Raw genomic sequence first — 25970 nt, 5'->3', positions numbered from 1 at the left:
AGCCAAAACTCCTTAACCCTTGTGCTGCCTTCGGGTCACATGACCCAAAGGTTCACAACGAACCATCGTTGTGTTTACCCAATTTTACCCAATACAAAAAAAAAATCATTTTCTTTTAACCTTCGCAATGTGGGGGGTCTGAGACAGCCCGACGGTTAAAAGAAAATGCTTCACTTTGTTTTTGTATGTGGTAAAGTTGTCGCAATACGACAGTGGGTCACAATGACTGAGGGGTCAGAATGACCCGAAGATAACACAAGGGTTAAGATGGAAGAACCAGGACAGGACTACCTGCATGTAAAACTGCTTGATCTGGGTTGGTTTGGCTGTTGTTCAAGTCTATGAACGTTTTAGTCTTCTCTGTTAACGTGTTGATATAAGACTACATTTTGTTTGTCAGGAATCATCAAATGAAAGTTTGCTCTCTCTTTAAAAAGTCTACAACCATAAAACACTTGTTGTCTTGTTGGATATGCTAGATTTATTTAATGAGCCGCTGACATTTCAAAGCACTGCTCCTGTCACTGTTTTGACAGCATGCTCGAACATCTCCCATCTGTCTCAAGGTTGGCAGACCTTCCCGTTTACGTATCCAACACACTTTCTTTCACCTGCGCTTCTGTCATAGCAGTTTGTCACCACAGCAAAGATGTCTATTTGTATACTTTCTTTCTGGACATTTATTTTCCTAAAGTCATATATCTCCCTGCCTAATACTCTGCACATTGTTTTCCAGGCTTTATTGCTCAAGTTTTGTTGGTCTGAATTGAATGTGACAACCTTGTTATATTTGCAGCAGCATCAGAAAGTATAACAGCCATAAATTGTGTCTACAAGAACATTTTCTTGTGATGTTCTTTTCTTAAACTTTCTTCAATAATTTTGTGGATAGCCACAAATGTTTCTAGGCTGTAAGGCTATGAGTGGATGGCCTTATGTTTACATGCTGTTTGCAATATCTGTTTTCATGATATGTCAAGACATTCCTGTGTATTTCAAAGAAAATATAATCAAATACAATCATCTTGCCTCGTCATTGACCCACTTCTCAAGATGGAGAAAATAGAAATAATGTGGACTAAATAAGGCATTTTTATAGTACCACTGATTATATGGAGCAAACATATAAAATCTAATTTGGTCATGGCCCACATACATTTTAGCCTTGAAAACGGATAGTCTCACTCATGTACTTTAACAATGCTATACTGCCCCCTTGTGACTTCTTGTTGAAACATATACCTCTGGTCCAGTCGGCTACTATCCATCGGTCCAATTTACCCATTAAGATTTGAATAACACTTTTTTTGTGTGTAGACGGTTTCAAGATGACAACATGCGCAGTGTGATAGGCCTATGCCAGGCCTACTGAATAGGTTACTTGGTAGACGCTAGTGTCTACTAGTTGCACCCAATTGTCGTCTGATGATGGTCCTGAAGATGGCTGAAACATTTCCAACGTATTTGAATTTAATATAGGATAATAAAAGAATATTCATATTTGATCATGGTTCATTTCTCGTCCAAATCTGTGAAACGTTGTATTGCTACTGTAGCCTATATCGCAACATTCTTGTTCAGAATCGGAAGACTTAAGTCTCATAAAATTCATGGTCAAAATCGGGAAGGAAACATCATTGCACTAGATGGCAGCACAATATACAATTGACGCAGAGTCAATTGTATATTGTCAAGTTGTTTAGCTGACATCAAACGCTTAATTTTCTGACCTAAATTACCTCAAATATGGTCCTGAGTTCATTCGAGCCAGTGTAATCTTTGTCAGAAGTCAGGCTACATTGCCGTCCGTCATTTCTCATTTTTATGTAAAGATAAAAAAGTCGACAATTATTTCGCCCCGCAACTGAACCAACATTTTACAGTAGCCTACTGTAGGCTTTATTTATGTAGACTACTTATTAAAGTAGGCTTTTGCTCCGTGTTTACATCAAAGGGTTAAGATTATCATTACATCATGAGTCCAGTCCAGTAGGGATCGGCCATCTTTTTCGAAGACCGACAACTTCACTAACAAAAGGGGAAAACAAAACACTTGTTTATCAATTCTTCTCTCCAAACAGACGTGAGTAATTTTGTGTGCATTCATAACCAAAGGACGTTAAGGGGTAGTGGTGGTAAGATTTGCTGTTTGTCTCTCTCTCTCTTTAAATAGTTTTTCCTAAAATACAAAAGCTCGTAGAAAGATGTAGCAACTTTATCACTTAGTTAGCTGACAAATTAGAACTGCCATAAACTCAGATGGTGTCGTGGAGACAGTTCTGCAAATTAATATAAAACGGTGTCAGGTCATTTGTTTGCTTATGTTCTAAAAAAAATGTTTAAATATTCTGTATGAAAATTTATACTTTTTATAATGATACTCGTTTGCATGTATTATCAAAATATCAGACAACATGACTGTAATAAATATATTTTCCATCACAATTTAAGTGTCATTGAATAGAATATTACAGAAACCAGTAATGTACAAGTACTTGCCTTTTTACATTATTGACTGGTATAGTGGCAATTCAGTTAACAATGAGACAAATAAAAAGATGTAAACATATACCTGTCTAAAAATGACCAGTTCTCTGTAATAAAAATGGCACTGTATAGAAACGAATACATTTTGTTCATAAATACCATCAACACTATGATGTGTCTCATTAGGGAAACATAACTGCACAAGATTGCTAGCAACCTTTGACACCAGCAGGGTGTACATGCATCCAGCTGTTGGTGGGAACCCATGTCCTGCTAGTGTTCTCTGCTGCAGGCCTGAGTAAATACTGCATCCATCTAAGCCATCCCTGTGAATGATGAAGAAAGGAAATGTCTGTAATCAGGGCATTTTAACTGTTTCCCAGAGTTGAAACAGGAAGTAAATCAGTTCCTAAGGGATGACAGCCAATGAATGGAGCGAAAATAATTTTTTGTATCTCAAGAGACGGCCTCAGGGAGTGAGATAAAATAACTTTTTGATTGTGAGTTGTGAGTTGCAGCGTTTTGCACCTTATATATTTTGGTTGTTTTTGAAGAGATGGTTTTGCCTTTGTCTACTGTTACTAACAATGATGTATTATGCATCATTTTGAGGGATTAAGTTCTATTACTTGCACCTATAAAAAAAAATATATATATGTTTGACCGCTATCTTTTTCACACCTCCAAAATGGCCAACACCTCCAACACAAACTGTCACTGTGGAGTTTAAAGGGTCTGTTTAATGTATGACAACTGTGTTGAGTTTAAAAGGTGTTTAGCGGTTGTGTATCCTAGAATGTTTATTCGCCACCCTGTGTATAGCCTACTTGTCACTGCAACTCAAAGAAACACAATATTATTACAGTAACCGCAGTGACCATGTATTGTTACATTTTTACACATAGGCCTGAATGGACAGTTATGATGAAAAGTGCTGTGGTATATTTTTACTTAACTGATATCATTCACTATAGTTTCACTTGACTTATTTATGTCCATCAGTGAGTCAACTGTGGGTGTTTTACAGTGAGGGAACGCAGGCCAGCTGTGCTTTGACATAGCAGGGCTTGGAACCCAGAATGTTGCCTGGATATTTATAGTGAGTGTGAGACTGCATAGGTCCCTGGGGATCTGGACTCTGTGTTCTCAGCCCACTGTGCTGTCTGAAGTTGGGGGCTGTGCTTACACTGTTATTGTTACCTATTATTTCTGTGAACAAATGTTATTCCTAATCTTTTCTGGAGACATTGAAGTGTATATAGCAGAACAGTATATCTACTCCATAGGAGTTGAATTAGAGACACATGTTTTTTTTTTGTGAGTATGATTCAGATACATTCAAGTCATGACATAAACATTTGTCCCCTGTTACTCTTGGCCCAGTGAATTCTGTAAACAACGTTCACACACCTTCTGAGCTATAATTCTTTTGAAAGGTTTCCCCGTTGACAACACCAGGCCTATGTTTCCATTCAGTGGAATTGCTTGAATGTATTATTACAATTTAGGGGTGTGTTGTGATGAACAAAAAGTCCATGCTCTCTCCTAAGACATCAGGACAAGAAGCCTGTGACTGAGTTAAACCACAGAGCAGATCCTCCATGAACGACTTCTTACTGGAGTTAGCCCTGATGTTACTCCATAAGCATTGGTATATTAGATTACAGAGAGGGTGTATCACTGTTTGTATATTGCCTTCATGTTACCACCTTGATTTGATGGTACCATGAAAGCTATTGGTTTATAATTGGTGTTCTGGGAAGTAGTCTACTGATTAATATTGTTTGTGTTTCTAAGGTTGTGTTAACATCGCTGTACAATACAGCTGTCCCATGTTTTTCATGGAAAGCAGCCACCTGGTGAACAGAGGTCTCGCACTGTCCACTGTGATAGTAGACCAAAACAGATCCTCCCTCTGCCCTCAGACCCACACAATGAGTTCCAGCATGCCAGTTGGCCGGCTGGGAGGCTATTTCTGTCTGCGGTCAGGTTGCCCCCTCCTCCATTGACCCCTGATGAGTTCAATGCGGCGAGGCCCAGACCCATAGGGGAAGTGGGAGGGTCACACACCATGTGTGAAGTTGTTAGGAATGGCCACTGGAGAATGTGTTAGACTTATGGGAAAGTTACAGTGGTTGGAATGAGGGAATTTGGTGGGCGGGGGGATGTGTAGAGGAATTACCCCTCCCCCTCTCAGCTGCAACAGACTTAGTGTGTTTTCTTTCTTTTTTCTGTGCGTTGTGATATGATGAGACATGCTCTGAGACACATATGAAAAGGACAAGTTTTGTTTTTCTCCGGCTGCTTATTCTGGCCAGTACTGTCAGCTATTTTGAGCTCTTCAGCTGACCTCCACTGGCTTACCAGGGATATCTTTAGTTATCCTTTATGACATCTCTAATATGTCGTATATTTGTAGGATTTCATTGTGTTTCATGATTTATTTCTTTTCTAATAATTTCTCATTTGTTATTGTTGTGGCCTGTGCAACAGAAAGGAAGCGTTGCTTGGTGTGTAGTCTAATCATCAAATATAAACAGAAATAAACTGTATGGTGCAGTCAGTGTTGCTTGACTTGTCCGGAATTCAGTTGGAAGCTGCAAGCTGGTTCCTCTGTTCTCTCTCCACTTTCCATTTAGGCCTATAGGATGAGGCAGAGAGCATTCTATAGGTAATATTTGTAGCTCATTTTATTTTATCTCAGAAGTGATAAATGATACCATTGGGTCTCTGTTCATACCTTCAAGATCCAAATGAGCCTGTCTGTGTTTCCTTGGATAGATCTGAAAGGTTATAAACAAGATAGGTACCTTTGTCTGTTCAAGATGCGGCATGAAACTGCTCAGGCATGTTTAAAAAAAAAAAGTATTGGAAAATCTCATCTTTACGAAGCACCTGTAGTATTCTTCACCTTTGTATCTATATCGGAAACTAGATTGCTGATGTCATACTGGCAGCTTGTGTCCCAACATGTTTTGTCTGTCATCTATCATTTGTCATTCTCCGAGGGGAAATGTGATCACTATGCCATCTGACTCATTCCATCTGCTTTGGGGAGATAAATGAATATTGCGTTTGCCTGTAAATGATGTCATGCCTAAAGTTCCAGTTAGTGGGTGTGTGAGAGGGGTACTGGCATCCAGAACATTCTGAGGTGATAGAATCTATAACAGGTTTTATACCGCCACAGGGCCAGGAGTGGAAGTAGATCATTATTCTCTGACAGGTGAGACTAATCAGGTTCAGGGGAACTGATCCGTACGGTAAAAGACAATAATTCAGATACATTGTACACATTCATTCCAAAGTGTTTGCTGTTTAATCACTGGCAAAAGTGATGGGCAAATTGCCCAAATGGGGAATTTTGGGTAATTAATTAGAATGATGCAGTGTGCCTGTTTTCCATATCTCAGGACGGCCTCTTCAGTGAAGAGACCCTCATCTATAAATACCTGGCCTAGCTAATGCTGTGCAGGCCAATTACTGTTTCCAGAGCAACCATGATTTGCAATGAGCTTGTCAAGTTTGTAATTTCTTAGCCTGGAGCATATTTACATTTAACAAGACATGCGGTATACAGTATTATGTAAAGGTTACATGTGGATATATGTAATAGTGAATAGTTATTTTGTTTTGGTGGCACTTTCCTTTCCAATTAATATCCTTCCTGGGAGCAAATAATATACATTGTTTAGTAGTACAAACATTTAGAGTTGAATTTTGCGTTGGTTATCTTTTGTTTTTAATCTAAGCACATCATGACTTAGTTAGTCCTTACATGGATCCCTCTCCATCAGGTAAGCCCTGATCCAGTGCCTGAGGTTAGGCTACAGGCATGGGGCTAAGCTGGTATTGAGATTTGGAAAGTTACTTTACGAAAGTTAAGGGTATAAAATTGATTTAATGGGCAATATATTTCACTTATTACCCTCCAATCCATTCCAATCCAAATATATAAAAGCTGTGTTACAAAATAGTTACACTACATTACGGGAATGGCAATGGTGACACAAGCTCTCTTTTCCTACCATCAGTCTTTCTAGAGAAAATATAGAAAGCCCCAGAGGAAGGACAACAACATTCTTGAAAACAAGATAATGGTTTCCAACAGCATCATCAGTGAGGAAGTGACGCACTTTTGTAAATGCACTGGAGCGCCATCTACTGATGTTGTTCTATTCCCTTAATGAGGTTTTGAAAGAAAACAAAACAACAGAAAAGGTTATGTTTCATGCATCTCTATAGTTGATCTTTCTTGAACCTACATTTTATAAAATGATTCAATAGTCTACACGATTATCCAAATTGGCCATCTCCAAGTTGCACCAAGACACCAGAAACATTAACTCAAGTGCATACATCTGTGTTGGAGTGTTTCTATGATCGCTGTCAATAATGATATGGCCGACACTGCCATAGCCAGGCCTTTTTATTGACTATTCTTGGCAGCTGGACTGTATGTAGCACTGCTTCAAAGTGAGCTGTGAGGCCTGTAGGGATTTCATCCTGGCTTTCCCACCATCTGCACTGAACTGTGGAGAGCCTAGCAGAGCTCCTTATGAGATGGCTAGCGATGGGAGGTTGGTGGGTGTCAGGGAGACCCTGGGAGTCATTGTTTGCTCCCCTTGGTCATAAACATCAATACTTTTACATTATGAGTGTAAAATTGTATTGTTATTCATGATTGTCGTGATTTGCGCCTGTCTTTGTGTCAAATCTACACAAAGGACTTTCATGTTGTTTTCTTCTACCAGAGACCTGGCCTGGCTGGATCGTATCTCCTTGCGAAAGGTGACACTTTGTCTGCTGGTTGGGTCAAACTGTGCCAAGAAACAAACCTCTCAATAATGAAAATAGCACTATAAGCCAAGAGTTTGTAATCTGAATGTTTTATGACTCTGGAATCAATCACCCAAAACCTCAACCTGACACTCTGACTCTCACTAGTGCCAAATTGAAAATCATCAGTCTTGAGCAGTCAACATTTGAATCCAACTTGACATTTATCTTGTTTAGTCCCGTTTGCCAGATAGTTTAATAGCCAAGCTTGTGTCATTTTAGTTCAGTTCAAAATTTTAGGTGAGATCAGCCCATAAATGGGTTTAGTACTGTTGAAGGACCTAACTATATTCACATGTGGGTACAGATTAAATGTAATGTCTGAGCCAGACCTCCCGTGGGATTCATCCAGAATCGGCCCCTATTCAAATCCTCCAGGGATCAAAAAACACCACAGTGAGGTAAAGGTATCTCCCACAGTGCACCTGAATCTGGTTAAAGAGACCAGTACAATTCCAACAGGAGGACTCTCAATTGTTTGTTCTCAGTATGAGAGAGGCTATCTTCTGCAAGATGTGGTCTTAAAACAGCCTGAATGGCTCATAACAATTTTCTGCTATGTTATTGCTGGCTACCTGCTCTGTTGATCTTCTTATGACGAAGGAGCTAAACTGATCATATTAGTTACAAAACTGAGTTTGATCTTGATATCGTGCTTTGTGCAAAGTAACCTGAGAAGAGTTCTGTAGTATTCCAGTTCCACTTTTTTTACAAGCCACACATGCTTTTTAATACTAGAGAGACTTTGATGTGAAAATGCATTCTCTTTGGAACGAAAGTTGGGAAGTTGCCTTGTGAAAGATCAGTTTAGAAGGAACACAGCAGACAGGAACAACTTGTTACAGTGTGCAAGATGAAAAATACTCTGCTTAAAGGAACATCAACACCAATCAGGATGTAATCGTAGGCAAAACAATGTGCAGAATGGTGTTTGAATGCCAAAATCAGCATGTGTGCTTTTTTTTGGTCACATAGAGGTTGTAAAAGGATGTACTACAGTGCTAATAATGGAACTGGAGTCTGGAGAGCCTGGAGACTTTTATCTCTATACATGCGTCTCTGATAAGACTGGTGTGTTTGGCCAACTGGAGCAGCTCCAGTGATGGGCAGGACTGTACGGTCTGCAGGGCTGGGGTTGTAAACCCTAATGAAAAATCATAAAAAATCCCTAATGCAGTGTACTGGAATCGAACAGTGTAAACTAAGAAGCCATCAGATCGCCATTGATTGAAGATAAACAGGACGCTGAGAGTGGACATTAGTCTTGGCTGATATTCAAGGGATCATGTTCGGACTCCCTTTTAACTGCAAAGAACCTTCTGACTTACAACATAAAGTACACCACGTGGCAGATCAGAGTGTTTTAGTAATGTGCCTTGTGCGTCCGAATCGCAGCCATGGGCTGTGTTTTACATTGTGTTGAATTCTTATCGGGCACTCCTAATGACTGCAACACAACTATGGGTACTCATAGATAATTTCAACATCAGTTCCCATATTCAGCTTTTACTTGGCCCAGAACCATGCAACACAGCTGGTTCTTTGGAGCAGCACAGCTACTGGTCCCATACCACTCTGGTGGGGGGTGGAACCCATGAGAGAGACTCTGAATCTGAGGAGGGATAGTCCCCTAGTCTGAGAGATGGTTAGCACTGTGACACAGAAGTTATATTCGAGACGGAGATGTTGCCCACTCTAGGTTACTCTAAGAACAGATAGTTCATTGATTGGTATTACATGATAGGACACAATAATTCGAAGGTGTATAAACATTCAACCTCCCCTGCTCTACAGACTGTACCCCTGTGCCACAGGATTTAGGTCGGAAAGATATTTTGTGCCGTGTGGTGAATTAGGGATGAAAAATCAGACTGTGTTGTCTAGAAAGGGCTCGAATAATCCAAGGTGATGCGTTTAACAGCTGACTCATGAGGAGTTGTGCACACGCTGAGAGGACAGGATGATGCTCAGAATACCATTATTGTCTGTGTCCAGCCAAGTCTGCCAGTCCTCCATAGGATGCCCGCCAGTTCAGCTTCAGCAGTAGCAGGAAACAAAGACAGTCTTTTAACACGTTGCTTGGAACTCAGGAGTGTCCTAAGCCTTGTCTCTGGCTCCAAACGACAGGTTTCCAGAGTGATGACTTTAGAGGAGTAAAGCAACCGCCTGAAATCCATTTATTGGGATTTAGACCTCTCTGCTCCTGTATTCTCGGTCTCTATTGGATGTGGAATAGCTACACTCTGTGCTCTGTCTACACTGCCACTTCAAGCCTGGGATGAGAACCATATAAAGACATGTATACACAATGTACTGTAAGGTTTCACATATATGTCTGGTTTATGCATAGAGATGGGATGTATGGAGGTTTGGTAAAAAGCCAGTGTGATTGTGTCATAGCTCGCCAGGAAAAACACTGAGGTATTTCAGCTTTTTTCTCAAATGAAATGGAGGAAGGAGAGGTGCTTGAACAGTATACTTACTTGAGTTGGATGGCGTGCCTTGGAATTCTTGGGTTACGGTTAAGGTTGAGAGCATGTGGACTGCAGCATGAGGAAAGAACTATAATTTACTGTACAGTAACTGCACCACAGGGTGATTCTAATGAGAAGTCTGACTGCATCAAACAAGAACTGTCTCTGCCGAGACCTTGAGCAGATGGTAGATGTAAATGTCAGCACTATGGATAGAAAGGTGTCTGTCAATGCACAGATTATTCCTCCTGTTCTCTGAGGAGACTGGCTACTGAGGTTCATCTGAGGTAACAAAGCTGCAACCGAAATAGCTGTTTGGTTATGAAACAGCCAGCAGATTTGCTTTGTGTAAATAACATTTTAGATTTATAGAGAGATGGAATATGACTGATAAACCAAATGGCTCCAACTGAAAAAATTGAAGACTGGGGTGGTTTAATCTTAAACTGTATTGATACCGGATGCCTCAGATTAACTGAATATTAAGCCGTATTGTTCAGCTCTTCACACTAGTCTCCATGATGTGTAATAATAAATGCATTTTCCCCCTCTTTGCAGAATCCACACCAAGCCCTCTGCAAATCAACTATTGTCCCTCGCTGGTTTTCAGGAGACCCTAGCTCCTCCTCCTGAGGACACATGGAGCCCCAGGGGATTCTGGGAAGGGATGGGTGTCCCGGCGCCCCTAGTCCCCGCAGCGAGGCCGTCACCCACGAGCTGGAGGTGCTGTCGCTGCAGCCCAGCAGCCAGACCCTGCCGCCCCTGGTGGAGCGCAAGAACGGTGAGCGGACCCGCCAGACCGTTGTGTGGAAGAAATTGGGATTTCCTGTGTGCTTACATTATTCACTAATCAATATAACTAGTCATTGGATACTAGTTAGTATGTTCTCATGTAAGCTTGCTATTAATAAGAGTAGATGGTGTCTATGTGTCAGGGTTAATAGATGTTCGTGATCAGGAGAAAGTACTGGGTAAACGTCCTTGGTCATGACTACAAGGAGAGCGCCAACTATGATCTCTCTAGTCTGAGTGGTCATGTGTTGGGAGCTGTGAATCTCTTCCTCTGAGACTGTTGTAACGTCATTACAGCCTGACTGTCACTATCTATGTTTACATTCCTGTGCCCTATAAAAGATGGTCCTCCGGCTTTCAGAGCTGAGAGAGACATGATTGAGACCTAAGCCTGGTGTTGTGTGGTCATTTATTGTCAGAGGTCTGGTTTTCTCTCCCAATCTGCAGATTGATAATACTTATTAAAATCCAGAACTCAACTGAACTTAGTCACTCCGTTTATGAAGAGACGGACAAAACACTTTCTTCATCAGTTGCAGTCCCCTTCATGAACCAGCGTCCAAGAACACTCTGCTCACAGCAGTGTGGCATCTTTTCAACAGCAGGCCTGCCTTGACACTGAGAAAACAAACTCTCTCCAAAGAATTGTTTGTGGAGAGAAGAGGGGAATTACACTGGAATTGCATTTGGGAGCCAGCGCATAATCACAGATTTAACCGTCCCTAAAGATCCAAAGTCTTGCTCTTAGGCACTAAGTATTTAGTTTGTTGTTTCAGCAGCTGTCGATAAACAGCTTTTACAAGTCCACTTTGAAGCATATCATTAGGATAGGATCCTATGTCATTTGATTTAGGGGACGTCACATATTATGTGATGCCTGCTGTTCAACTTTCAGCCACCATTCATAAAAAGGTATTGTGCGATGTGTTATCTGTGGCATTTGGCCATTCTCTTCCTGATCATCATCTGCTACTCCTATCACAGAGCTTTTTGGATGTCACAAGCTCACCCAAAAAAAAACCCTGTCTGGAAATTTCTCCCTGGAATGTGAACTAAGGTGAGGGGGTGTGCCAGGGCATGTCTGGTGGGCATAGCTGGCATTCACCCACATTGAGTGGCACAAGGACATTTTTCCCAGAGTCCCATGAGGAGGCCAGAGAGATGGGGAATGCAGTACTGTGTGTTCCCACAGGTCATCCCTGCCCAAGAGACCGCCATTTACAGCTTGTTAATGTCATGTTTGAGGTTTTATGTCCCAGTCTCTGTGTGATCACACAACATGCCCCTCACCATCCCAGCCCACCATGCTTCCTCCCTGATACGATTCAGCCCATGACTCAGTCTGCTTTATCATCACAGCCAAACAGGAATCCGGTGTTTGTGTTCTCAGGTTAATGTTTAATAAATAATTTCCAAATAGCTTACATTAGCTAGATGCGATATGGGTGTTTCAAACATTGTTTACATCGATGGAGAGGCACTATAGCTCTTTCATTGTTCTTAGTTTGACTCTGTACACAATGTTCGTACGAAGAGACACTTGACGTAGGGAGAACGAGCAAGCCACAGTGGAAAAGATCTGTTGCAGAAGAGTGACCCGAGCCCTTTACCACTCGATTGATTGCTTCTTTCTTCCTGCCCTGGTCTGCAGACACATCAATACTCAGCCCCGCTCTCCCATCAGCCCCTCCCGGTGGAGCCTGTCTTCCTCTGCAGTAGTTGACACTCCCAGGCACGCGCACTGCAGCGTCTGGAGGACACGCTACTTCCTGTCTCCCCTAGAGGAAGACCCCTGTGGCTTCACCCTCACAACAGTGGCTAGGCTAGGATTAGTTGTGCTTTTCTAAAGCTACTTGCTCGCCTTGAAGCAGAAGTCCTAATCTATTTGAAAACGTGGGTTCCTTTCACTTGTCAACTTTACCCCAGCAGATCGATTGCATGTTGGTGGCCAACCACAGATATTTGTTTTGTTTTATAACGGTTTTGTGATTTTATGGTGTTTGGATGTTTGGTTCACATGGACGTTGGTTTAGCATGCCAGCAGGAACTGGTTGATCTCTAACCCTGTATTGAGCAGATCTAGACTACTGCTCCTGTATCTATTTTGACTAGCTGGAAAACTCACATATTTTAGTTCTTAAGTTTGTGTCCTCTGGAAAAGGTTTCTTACCGGTTTGGTTTATTTTGTCAGTGGAACATGATTTTCTAGAAAATACAGTTGACAAGGGTGGTTGGGTTGGATACAACCTTATCTTGTATTGAATAGTGATCTAATTTCTTTAGTTTGCACCTCGACTTGTTTGTTATTTCCCCCTAAATCAATATTAGTACACAACTGGAGACTCTGACAGCAAAGCTTGCAGCAAACATGGTTAGAGCTACAGATAAAATAATATTGGCGTAATGTTTCTCTGAAAAACATAACTTTTAAATGATAACAATCATAAAAGTGCTGAAATGTCAGAAATACATTCTTTAAAACTGGAAAAAGTGACTGATATAAACATTTACACCCCAGTGGACCCTATAGTTTGTTTTGGATAATTTTTATCCAGTGACAAAATGTTTTGAAAAACTAAACATGGACCTTTTTCAGACTTAATGTTAGCTATTGTTTGTTTTGGTGGAATTGGTGAAAGGAATTTTTGACAAAGAAGGTCTTTCTACAGTAAGTATTTCGGTGGTCTGTAGACATTTTTCCAAGGCTTAAAAAGAGGTGTTTTAATGAATAACTGTTGTTGTTTTTTGGGGGTTGCTCTGGCTGGTTAATGGTACTGTTTTACTGTGAAGGGCAAACACCTTATGAAAAGGTTGTGTGTGTGTGTGTGCGAAAATGATTGCCTGGATCATTGTACGCTGCCTAAAGTGCAGAGAGCAGACTGGCCCAGCGAGGGTTAACAATAGCAGCCTGTGTTCCCTCCTCCTGACTCTCACTGGCTGAGAAGCAGCGTGAGGAGAACACACACTCTCACTCCACGGAGACCGACTGAGAGACAGACAGAGTGAGCGAGGGGAGGGACTGTGGACGCCTGGGAGAACCAGATCTCGTATGCTTCTCGCTGGGGCTTCACCCACTAAACCTCCCTGCTCCTCATCGTTCCTCACTGCCCTCATCAACCCATGGGACTCCAGACTCGGCCGCTCAGCGACCCGTCTCTCACTTCCATGGCCTGCCTTGATGTGGAAACCCCCGTTGTGTGCAGGGGTAAATTCAAATTCAGTTGTTCTCTCTTTCTCTCTCTGTCTTGCTGATAGCTTGTCGAAATATTTTTGCTACCTTGGTGTCAAGTCAGAATCCGTCCGATCAACCTGCCAGCCTTTGTCCGAGGTATGATAGTCTCTTCGACTGTCTTTTGTGTAGAAATGTACTGTGCTCTAATGCAGTACTGTTGCCGGTTGAAGCAAACTGGAGCACAGATCTGTGTGAGGTCAAATATGTTGGTCAGTCCTCACTGAGAAGACGTGCTGCAGGGATGTGCTTTTTAGAATAGTGTTTTATCAGCCAGAGGGATGTAGGATTGAACTGAGTGAACTGAGGTGTGAAGGGCCGGCACCTATACTTAAACTGTAAACTGTCCACGGTTTCCAAGGAGACCAAAGCAGTGGAAACGGTAGTACTAGTTTGAAAGCTTGTTGTTATCTGATGGATGGAAGTCCCCCTGAGTCTATCTGCAGGAGGAGTTGTGTGTCACCCAGGATTGTGCTGATTGACGTCTGATAATAAGGAACTGCCATGTCACTTTGTTGCCCTCAGGCTTCCAGCTAAACAGATGTCACCTTTGAAGGCTGTCATTGACAAATAGACCTGGCCATGATTAAATGACGTATAGAGCCAGGAAATGTTGTAGGTTAAGATTCTCTTCATGATCTTCATATGCCGTTCCCCCCCCCCCCCCCCATCATATCTTGACAACACCGTTCTCGACAGTGCCATGGATTATCAATGATGCGTTGTTCAACAACGAAGGAGAGTTGTCAACTTTTATTATGACTGGTGAAGTGATCCGTTCCTCCCATTCATGTGATGTTTTTAGATGGGCTGAGAAGTTTTTGATGCAGTGCCTCTGCATAATTCCCCACCTGTGTGGAATGTGAATGAAAGCAGACTCAAACAAGTATGTTGGCTTCGACAGCTGCATGGATCTGCCCTGCTGCAGCATGGAATAGCATTCTCCTCAGTCATGTCGAACAGAGCCTATGTTACAGTCAGACTGTTTATCAAACAGTGTATGTTTTGTCGGTCCAATCAGGGATCAGGAGGAACAGCAAAACCAATGATTTGTTCTGAGAGAAAGGTCAGAAAGGTGGAGAGAAGAGTTTTATTGGGAGGAGCATGGGTAGGGGATTAGAGGGTCGGATCAGGAGACAAGGATTTGAGAGAAGCATGCGCTCTGCGTTTCAGAAGGACTTCTGTTTATGCTCTGCTGGAGAGCTGGGGAGTTGAAGGGGGCTTGCATCACGCAAAGGTTAGCCAGGGTTCACCTAAAATAGCAGGATCGACATTGGCTAAATAAATGCGAGGAGGGCCTCAGGAATGGGCTTCCCTGCCACCTGGATGTCTAGATAAACCCCGGTGTTGTCCCACAGTGGTAGAGCACATGACCTGATGCTGGGCAGTATTCATCTCATAAATCTTCTTGCCTGTAGCATTCTTACGAATGTCAGCCTGCATATGAGTATCAAAACCAACCGACGGTCATTCTTCACAATCTTACCAAAGGATCCCTGAGAAGCTCGTCATATCCCTGACCCTGTGGCACAAATATGTGATGGGAAACATAGCAGTGAAGAACACAGTGTTCTGTTCTGAGCCCTAGAGCAGAGGGCCTGTTAAAGTTTTTGGGATCTTTGAGTGCGGGCTCAGCCCCAGCCCCCACCCACCCCCTCAGCTTTCTGACTCTGTGTTCGTCTGTCCGGTAGTGGGACCGAGACCCCTCATCACGCTGTGGATCCCCCCCCCCCTCCCCCACAAATACACACCACCCCCAGACTCCATGGTTCCCAGGCCTTGTTCTCACAGCTCCCTCGTTTATTTTTGCTGGAGTGAGTCACAGAGGCCTGGTCAGTCGCAATGCCTGTCCCGGGGGACTGTAGTCAGCCTTGGCGTGTTATTGTGTGTGTGTGTGTGTGTGTGTGCGTGGAGTCCCTCTAGCTGGAGCCAGGGAGCAGGCCTCCCCAAGTAAATGTCAGCAGAAACTCAGCACGTGAAAGCACGTCGTTCGTCACATCACCCGTCACCCGTCACCTTCCTCTTCAAATATTTTCTCTGAGGAGCAGTGTTATTCTGCTGAAATAACATGTCCACGCTCGCATGTTTATCAATGTTTAAACTGGCCTCGTACTGCTGTGTATTATTATGGAAAAATAACACTGAGTGTAGTCCAAGGATTTGAAGCTTGTGCACAAGACCAAACATCTTTTAACTTCTTGACCAAGGCATTTTTGTCTTTTGAAGTCGCAGGGGCTTAATGGATCAGTGCTCTACCCATCCAAAGCAAGACTATAAGCATCTCCGTTTTTATGGAGCGGCACTTAGAAGAGAGACACGGTTCATCCACCTCTTGGATGACATCATTCCTCCTCCGCTCTGAGCTGACTTGCGCATAAACTTTGGACTAGAGCTTCCATAGCCATATGTCAAAGAGACACATCTTCTTCCTTATCCATGTTAGCTCACCAAGTTGAAGTAGCTTTCTGTTCTGACCTTTCATATTTGCATTCAGATAAGTCCTCTGCGCTGTCCCAATCCTAACTCGCTCAGGACGTGCACTTGATGTAAAACATCTTGCGAAACGATCTTGTTCATTTAGCAAAAGACGGGCCCTATCAGTAAATGGAGAGGTTGTAATCCTGTCAGTCGTCAATTTTACAGGAAGCAAGTAGGATGTCTGTGGCAGAGACACAGCACTTCCTGGAGGGGGTTTGGCTGTAGTTAGTTGATAGATTCATTAACGTTCCTGTGTGTGTAGTAATGACAGTTTGGTGGGTTGAAGCAGATTTACAGGCCGTAATGGCACCGTCGTCGTCAGTGGAGGTTATAGCGCGTTTGACCTCTGACCTCTTGTTCTCTGCTCTCTCACAGTCCTCCAGCTCCGCCTGCAGCAGAGGCGCACCCGGGAGCAGCTGGTGGAGCAGGGCATCATGCCACGTGAGTATGGTCGCTGTGTTCCTCCAACCACTCAGGGTAGAGCTCTACCCTCTAGTTAAGGGAGGCTTAACTGTCTGACGTATAATCATTAACTTCTAACATGTTATGAAAGCCACTCTTAAAGGAAGGAAGCTGCCTTTCGATTCGAACCGTGATGACAAAAACATTGTTTCAAGGATGCCAACTCTGTCTGGTTTGATTTGCTGTTATTGTAATAACCATGTAGGAGCAGAATTCTTCTGTCACTGACGTCTTAACCGCCCTCTACCACAACCGGCGTATGATGTTTGGAGAATGAATTCTGAGAGTGCCGGAAAACCTAAACTCACAGTGAGGTATAGATCAGTGGTCAGGCTCACGACGAAAGGAATGGCTCTCATCGAATAACCTCCTGAAAGTCTGAAAGTCGAGTCAAGTAGAGCAGCCTCATTTAACCGTCTTCTGCTGGGTCTGCCTCCAGGGGGTAGGGTGATACTTGAGGCACTTCTAATAAAAGAGAGCTAAACCTGCAGAGGATTCACATTGGGCACAACCAGCCGCTCCTCAGTGCCGTGAGGAGCGGCTGGAGCCAAAAGGGCTCTCCCGGGACTGGGACTTTCAGGCCTCCGAGATCTCCTCCACTTGGGCTCTTTGCTCTTGTCAGGCTGCCCTGAGCTGCATGAGTCAGCGACTGGGCCTTCGCTTGGAGGTCAGTCACCCCCACTGTGAGCTATCCCAACACGGCCAATGTAGGAACCTACCGAGCCACTCAGAGTGAAGCGTTCCGCTCTCCCACACAGAGGGCTTATGGGGAGGTATGTTGGGTTTGGGTGACGAGCAGGAATGTTTAGCTTTGCTCTTCTGACACACTCCTTAGAGCCCCCCCCCCCCTCTCTGGTTAGCGTGTGTGTGTCTAAAGCAAACACTGCGTGTGTTGTTAGCAGAGGTGAATAATCGGAGTAAGCAGACCTTGGCAAAGGCAGGATGAATGTGTCACAGCCAAAGTCTCTGTCTGTGTCTCACGACTCGCAAAAGGACAACAGCATTTCTGTTCTCCTGTTGCAGTATCAAATAAGTCACCCATTCTTCCATATCACACACTCTACCCGTATTCTTTCTCGATGTTTCAACCCTTTTTAGTTTATTTGATCATGCAAGATAGTTGGTTTTATTCTGCTTCCCAAACTGTACAAAAGGCAACGATAATAATAATAATAATCAATAATGACCAGTAATCTGTAATCAATTGCCGAGTTGGGTGGGGTCATTCACTGGGTGACGTTGGTTTTCTTTCCCACAGCCCTGAAAACCCCCGCCGTCTTTCACGAGCAGATCCGCAGCCTGGAGAGGGCAAGGGTGAGACTCTCTCAACTCCTCTCATCCACTGTGCTGTCCACTGGGCTTTACTGAGCTACAGACCCGGCCTGTGGTCATCTGTCATGCAAATACCCGTGAAGACATGGGCCGCTTTTCTTTCTTACAGACTGAGAACTTCTTGAAGCACAAAATCCGCAGCAGGCCTCAACGCTCTGAACTGGTCCGCATGCACATCCTGCAAGGTAAGCACACGGCCTGGGCTGCGCTTCCCGATAACGATGGATCGTAGCAACGATCGAGCGAAATAACGAAACCATTGATATTTTTTACGTGCGTTTCCCAAACATGCTCGTAAGGAGTAGGCTAATCTATGCGCTTTCAAGGGCTACGATATTTTCAAGAGACGCTTTAGCTACGGTGTCTTTGGGAACGGCCCGTAAAACTAAGATTTGTCGTACGATGGATTCTACGATCAACTTAGGCTTACGCCGCTTTCGGGAAACGCAGCCCTGGTCAGCTTTGCGATAAGGGTGCGGATGACCGGTACTTTGCACAGGGAGATGAGTAAACTCCTTATCTCACCATACGAAAGGCATTTCAAATGGTTTGTAGTTTACACAACTCTGCAGGACTCTCCGCAGTGAGTCACCGGGGTCGTAGAGCAGAGAAGCCTGACCACTGTGGCTGGTTAGAGCGCTGAAGATCCCCTGTCTTCCCCGCCTGTCCCGCAGAGACCCACGCAGAGCCCTCCCTGCAGGCCACCCAGATGATGCTGAAGAGGGCCAGGTTGGCTGACGACCTGAATGAGAAGATCGCCCAGCGGCCTGGACCCATGGAGCTGGTGGAGAAGAACATCCTGCCGGTTGACTCCAGCGCCAAGGAGGTCATCATCGGTAGAGAACACTCTTAGAACATCCTTTATCTCCAGGGATAGAACCGTGTTGCTACCTTTGACCCACAAAGGTCAACCCGAACCTTTTCAGGATGTTGTAGCCTGGAAAACCAAAACCAAAATAAAATGTCTTTGACATGCCGTGAGAAAAAAAGAAGCCATTGCTTCCCCTATTGTGTTCTTTGAACTAATAAGTCATGCTGTGATGATTTGTTGGTGTTGACCCCGCAGATGGTGAGGAGAAACACCCCAAGACACCAGATGTGTACAACTTTGAAGAGGACAGCAGTGACACCCTGTCCCCCGAGCAACCTGCCAGTCAGGAGTCCCAGAGCTCCTCCGCCTCCCCCAGGGAGCCCAGGGGGACAGAGGCCCCCTCTACCTCCCCTCCCACCAGCTGCGCTCTGCAGGTGGGTCCCCCTGCCCACGCCTAAACACCCGGAATATCCTGCTTGGTGAAACAATCTGTCCTCCGCTTGTATAACACATGGCATGAGTTCTATGATTTTGTGGGGTTAGAGGATTTCTTTTTCAATGCTGTTATATGACTTTTGGATGGATTGACTTGCTGATTTGTTGTGGATGATAGCTCGCCAAAACATGTTTCTTTCATTTGAGGTTTTCTTTTGTGTAAAGAGCCATCCGTCTTTTGTTGTCTGAGTGAAGTATTTTTTTCCAGTTGACGGCCCCCTGGATTTGTGTGGGAGGGGGTTTTCATCCCTCCTCCCCTAACTGAAGTGGCCATGTGGTTTATATCTTTCTATCTCAGTACTGTCCACCTACATCCCAGTCCGCACCAGATGTCCTCAATTTTGCCTCCACCAATGAGCAGCAAAACAATCGACTGACAACTGTGCCTCAACCAATCCCTTCTGTCGCTCCTGCTAAAACAGGGCCTACCCTCATAAAGGTGAGCTACAATTGTAATTAAAAAAAGTTTGGTAAGCCAAGTCAATATTTTGAGGACTGAAATACAGCATTCGAGTCTGGGGAAAGGCTTCTAACAGAATGTGTGTGTGAAGCTATAAAGATTATGTAACACCAGTTCAGTGAGGTGCTTAAGCAAATACTTTTTGAAGTTTATTATCACTAGAGGTTATGACCGAGCAATTTCCAAAGGTTAAAGGAAGTCATTATAATTTGAGACGCACATTTTTTAAACAGTAAAGATGCTTTGCCTTTCTGATCCACACTTGCTGAACAAGCTTTCTCTAAAGACTATTTATACCCTCCAAACATGAAAGTCACCCCTGATATTTGACTCTCAGATCTGCTGTGGGTTTTAGGCAGCTTCCTTTAGGAATATAATCAGACATACAATGTCAGTGGAGGACAGTAGAGCTTTGTTTTGTCATACTGAAAGACTCAGTTCAGGAGTGAGTTAAAAGGCAATGCTCAGCCAAGTCAGACACAGTTCAAAGAACAGCAGGGCCTAAAGGATACAGAGAATTTACTTAACTTGCTCTCATCAATTCAGGTCAAATGACGCACTTGTACACTCTCCCTAACCATTTCTCAGATGCCGAGCCATTTTCATGTGTATCCTGTAATTTCCAGGTAGTGAAACAATAAGGGTCACATCACATCCCTTTCCACTCTCTATTTCCTCATCCTGTCTTTTTCACTGAGCCACACAATTCCTCACAATAAAAAGAAAACAATACTCCACCTCTTCAATTCAAACTGTGAAATGGTTCCACTTCCCTAAGAAGTGACACAATACTGGCAAACGGTTACATGTTCATCTTTACTCTAGAACCTGACATTCAATTCTTCAAAAAATGGCCCCATTTCCTCCACAATGTCTCAGCTGAGGTCTGAACTGCCCCCCCCGTATCTAACTGATATTTCTTTTACAATTGTTTTGATTGTGTACAGCAAAGCCAGCCTAAGACTTCAAGTGACAAGAGCCGCAGCAAAAAGAACAAAGAGTCCAAGCCTCGCGTGAAGAAGCTCAAGTACCACCAGTACATCCCCCCCGACCAGAAACAGGAGCCCAACGAGGCGCCCATGGACTCGGCCTACGCCCGCCTACTTCACCAGCAGCAGCAGTTTCTCCAGCTGCAGATCCTCAGCCAACAGCAGCAGCACTACAACTACCAGGCCATCCTACCTGCTCTGCGCAAGTAGGCTCCCCCCCACACACACACAGAGACTCCTTTCATACTGTACACCCAGAGATAGGAAAGTGTCAGGGCCACATAAAGTACTCAGCCTTTATCTTTATAGACTGATAACTTTGTGCCAGGGCTTAGTTTGGCTTAGTTTTAGCGATTGTGTATCGGCCATACCGTGAATGCAAACATCGGCTTTTCTGAATGATGTTGTATGCAAATATGAACATTTTCAATTTTCAACAGCTAACACCTGTCGCCCGGAGAGATAATCCTACGAATCCGTTTTCCTCTGAGCCTCTTATTGTTCAAAGTTATATTTCTGTCTGCATTGTCCTGCACAGAAGCTGTTGATTGTGACAGACCATTATACAGGAAACTGTTTCTCACACGTCTAAATACTTCCTTCTTTCCCTTGTCTTGCTGCCACAGGCCCGGGGATGAGGCCCAGAGCAGCTGCTCTAGTGTGGCCCTGAATGGTAGTGGTCTGTCCACTCCCATTGTGGTGTCTGTTCCCAGTGGCGCCACTGTGCGGCCAAACCAGACCCTGACCAACCGCAAGCCTGGCCAGTTACCTGCCAACCTGGATGAAATGAAGGTAATGCCCTTTGCCATCCATCACCATCACTGTGTGTCACCTTCATATGAAACACATCTGTATAACAGACCACAAAATACAGAAGTATTTTGTATGGATAGACACAGGTGATAATAGTGTGTCACGATATGACTGAGAATATTCTTTATTCCGTGACCTTTAGGTTGCAGAGCTGAAAATGGAGCTGAAACTGAGAGGGCTGCCGGTATCTGGCACCAAGACGGATCTGATCGAGAGGCTAAAGCCTTATCAGGAGAACTGGAGCGCCCAGCCAGCCTCTACCATGGAGGTGACCGCCCTCACAGAGACACCCCAGCCAGACAACATGAGCTCCACCCCGCCTGTGTCCCCTGTGCCCTCAGAGGTGTCCAGCCTGGGCATGGAGGAGGCCGGGACAGTGGACGGTCGCTTTAGGATGCCAGGGACTCTCTCCCCAGCCTGCCCTGCTTCCTCCGGAACTTCCCCTCACAGAGCCCCTCTGGAGGACAGCTTCATGGAGACCAGGACATCCGAGAAGGACCAGCGGCTGCACGAGAAGGAGCGCCAGATCGAGGAGTTGATCAGGAAGCTGGAGCGGGAGCAGAAATTGGTGGAGGAGCTGAAGATGCAGCTGGAGGTGGAGAAGAAGATCCAAGGGGCCTCGCAGCCAGAACCTAGCCCACCAGCCCGGGTCAAAGAGGAGAGCAGAGCTTCCCCAAACTGCGCTGCCGTGTGCAGCCTTCCAGCCCTGCCAGCTGTGGTGAAACAAGAGGAGCCTGCAACCCAGCTCCACGCGGCTCCAATGCCCCAGTTCTTCCTCAGTCAGCAGCAGGTACCTCAGACAGCCCCCAGACAGCCTCAAACCATGCTGGCGGCCCAGCCTGGAACTCAGATCCTGCTGCCTGTCTCCCTCCCGGCCTCCTCCACCAACATCCGTCTCCCAAACAATGGCATCAAATTGCCAGTCAGACAACCAGCCCTCAAGACCACTATGAGAACTGCATCTCCAGGCCTCATCCAGACTCAGGTGCTTCAGAAAACCGAGGCATCAGTACCTCAACAAAGCACCACTCATCAACAGCCTCAGACACAGCCCATGGAGCAGGTGAGAACCTTGAGAAGATTGACTGCTTTTCTACACCTGCTGTCTCTGTGTCCCATGGCTCTGTTTTCTCCTGAGGATAACTCAGTTATGAAATGATTTCACTTTGTAATACCACAATTTAATTGAATGGTCATGGACTGAATCAAATATCCCCCCCCCCCCACACTTCTTTCTTATTAACCTTTCTATCATAATACTCTTCGCTTTTTCTTTAAAGTAATAACATCCAAAGGCGGCCTCCCTTAGCTTGGGTTACTGGAGCAGGTGCTGAGTGACGGCCAGGCAGACAGCTCTCTGGCTACTTTCTCCAGAAGACTGTCTGCACACACATGCCACTACAACAACCCGCGCCTTGCGTTTTGTCCCTGGAGAGAATGTGTAGTCCACTAAGATACCCTGTTTATTCCTCCCAGAGAGAAGGCAACCAACCACTTCCTATGACTTCGGGCAGGAATGTTCATCAGTGCCACCCGTTGTTGAGTCCTCCCAGAGGGAATGTGAACCACTGCAGCGCTGACCGCTACTCATTTCTTCACAGACAGTCCCACTATGTACCACCTCAGGCTCAGGTTTCCAGATCAGACCAACACATGGCCAGGGCCAGAACCAGCGTCAAGGTCAGGCCATGACAGACATGACCCAAGGTTTCCTCAACTCCTCTCCAGGGAGCAGGTCCCCTGCCAGGGCCTCGACCAACCAAGCGATCGCTAACGTGCCCACAAAGGTAGTGACACGATGTTCAGGTATTCATGTAAACTTAGCATTATCGTTTTTGATGTGAGCCGGAATATGTTGACAATGTTGTTTCTGTCTTCCAGACTCCTTCTCCTTGCCAGCCAACCTATATCCTGCAGCAGCAGACCTTCATTAACCATGTTCCAAAGAGTAAGGACCCACCCCGCTATGAGGAGGCAGTCAAACAGACCCGCAGCATGCAGACTGCTGTTCAGGTGAGAAATGAAATCATTTACAATACTCAGTGACCCACACAGTCTGGTAGTCCCTAACTGTTTTTTGTTCTTCCAGGTTCCCAATGCAACCAGCCAGCACATGGACGACCTGTTTGATGTGTTGATAGAAAGTGGAGGTTAGGAATATACCTTATCTTTTTCGTTGCTGACCGGCAGATGATTATCTGGTTTCTTAACCCTTCTTGTCTACTTCTCTTTGACAGAGATATCCCCCTTCAGCAGACAGGACCATCCCTTCCAGGACAAGCTGCTTCCTGTGACAGCCAGTGTCACCACCCTACCGATTAACACAGTGCTGTCCCGTCCCCCACCCCAGATCCATGTGGCCCGGCCACCTGGCCCCACCCGGTCCCCCCCATCCAGCCTGGTGGCCCTGGCCACAGACAACCAGCTTGAGGCCTTTTTAGACTGCACACTGGCCGGGGGCGCAGAGCCACGGACTCTGAGGTTGATGGAGGAACTGCACAGCCAGCTGCTCAACAATCCACAGTCCCCCATGGACACCAACGAGCTGGGCTTCAATGACGCCACACCTCCCTCCTCCTACCACCTGCAGGACACCAACCTGGACAACATGGAGTGGCTGGACCTTACCATGCCCGTCTCAGCTTCCTCAGGAGTCTTCTCCTCTGATTTTCTGGACTCCCACGACTTGCAGCTGCACTGGGACTGAGAGACATGAGTCTCCTTGTGAGATCACTTATGAGCTTTATGTTGTACAAGGTTCTCCAGACTTCACTGTGCTGTCTTACTGCTAAAGCCAGCAGTTCTCATTCCTCATTAGACTGAGTTTGCTTGCCCTCTGACCTTAATACCGCCAATTCCAACAAAAGTACAGTATGTACCTAATAAAGACCCACTCACTTTGAAGATGGGCTCTCTCTGTAGTGAGGCAGTAAGACCACTGAATTTCCTCAGTACATCTTGAGGAATAATCAGTCAAAGACAGTAAAATGGTTCTACCACTGTCACTCCGACCACTGTTTCTTTGTGCTAATTTACCATTCTTTCCATAATCATAACGAGGAATGTAGATACCTGTGGGGACATGTTTTGCAACAAAAATCTTTGGAGGGGGGAGTAGTCAGAAGTGGCATTAGAGACCACCTGCTTCACACATCCCTATACGGCAGCTGTATAACAATCATTCTTGACATATTTAAATGTGGAATTAGCCAGCATTACTTGAGAAGATGACTACACCTACACTGTTGCCTTCATAGGGGGCAAGGCAGTACAAATATGGATGAACTGTATGTTTCATTATGCTTTTAACCACAAATTTAACATCACACCTCACTATGGATGACAACCAAGTTTAGTTCCAGCACACGTGATCAGACAGGGTTTACTTAGGTTAACCTAGTAACCTACTTACTTTGACCTTCTGCCAGATAGGAAGTCTGATCCAAACTGATTACTTATTAGATTTAGATGAGAATTTAGAATCCGAATGAGACTTAAGAGGGGTTTATGTGATATAGGAGAAATGTGCGTTTTGACAATGTCATAGTGCTGCCAGAAATGGTGCCGTGGCCCAAATGTGTTGCCATAGCTGCATCTCCATGTGGCTCCCAGCCCGCATTGATGTAGAGAATTAGAGGGACCTAATGTCAAAACATTGGATGACCCAATTCAAAATATTAGTGCTTGAACAGTCCATTTAACTGAACTTAGACCGAGATTATATTGGTAACACAGTTAGTTTAAATTATGTTCACGACTCAAGTTCATGTTGTAAAAATGTGATCATAGTGACATCTACTGGCCAAATATGATTGACTTACTTTGCCAAAGATTTCATTTACTGTATATTTGTATATGCTAGAGGCATTTTACACATTGATTGCTACACTCAAATTATTTTTTAGAAACCCCAAATGATAGAAAACATATGTCAATGAATATGACAATCCAAGCACTTAAATATAAATGCAAATAATACTGAGTTTATAACCAACAACGTTTTGAAAATGACCTCCTCCTGTCACTGTATTTCTAGTTGAGCATCAATGCCTAATTTCCCCATTCAAATTGTTTTCCATCTGAATGAGACTTTCTCAGTATAGGAAGCATGTGCTGCATTGTAAGTATGTTATGTTTTGCACATTGTGTAGATATTATGTATATAAAGTATGTTATACATTTTATACAAATGTAGCAGATGTGAGATCCCCTTGTAAATAGCCATAATGTTTGGGTAATGTGTTTTCCATATTGAAATGTGTATATAGCCTTATTGTGTCAATTAAAATGTACCATAGACTGTTGATCT

General features: G+C 44.4%; 1 protein-coding gene across 2 annotated transcripts; it reads left to right on the top strand.

Moving 5' to 3' along the window:
- The first annotated feature begins 1935 nt into the window (after positions 1-1935).
- Positions 1936-25965, top strand: mrtfbb (myocardin related transcription factor Bb). 2 transcript variants are annotated; one of them, XM_062450446.1, is made up of 15 exons: positions 1936-2083; positions 10359-10581; positions 16675-16740; positions 18020-18075; positions 18203-18278; positions 18768-18929; positions 19160-19338; positions 19698-19838; positions 20807-21054; positions 21475-21640; positions 21804-22724; positions 23263-23448; positions 23543-23674; positions 23751-23811; positions 23899-25965. In XM_062450446.1, exons 2-15 carry the CDS (start codon positions 10440-10442, stop codon positions 24366-24368), a joined length of 3006 nt encoding a protein of 1001 aa, XP_062306430.1. In that variant the 5' UTR covers positions 1936-2083; positions 10359-10439; the 3' UTR covers positions 24369-25965. The 2 variants fall into 2 exon arrangements, with proteins under 2 accessions (XP_062306430.1, XP_062306439.1); XM_062450455.1 differs by lacking the exons at positions 1936-2083; positions 10359-10581 and adding an exon at positions 13045-13797.
- Positions 25966-25970: the final 5 nt, after the last annotated feature.

Source organism: Osmerus eperlanus, chromosome 2, assembly GCF_963692335.1.
Source record: "Osmerus eperlanus chromosome 2, fOsmEpe2.1, whole genome shotgun sequence".
Taxonomy (NCBI): domain Eukaryota; kingdom Metazoa; phylum Chordata; class Actinopteri; order Osmeriformes; family Osmeridae; genus Osmerus; species Osmerus eperlanus.
Note: the sequence above shows the minus strand (reverse complement) of the source record. Positions and strands in the feature narration are given on the sequence as shown.

Coding starts and splice junctions, on each gene's coding strand:
- mrtfbb (XM_062450446.1), top strand. CDS start 10,440: ATGGAGCCCCAGGGGATTCTGGGAAGGGATGGGTGTCCCGGCGCCCCT. Junction 10,582..16,674: donor CCTGGTGGAGCGCAAGAACG/GTGAGCGGACCC, acceptor GCTCTCTCACAG/TCCTCCAGCTCCGCCTGCAG. Junction 21,641..21,803: donor CCAACCTGGATGAAATGAAG/GTAATGCCCTTT, acceptor CGTGACCTTTAG/GTTGCAGAGCTGAAAATGGA.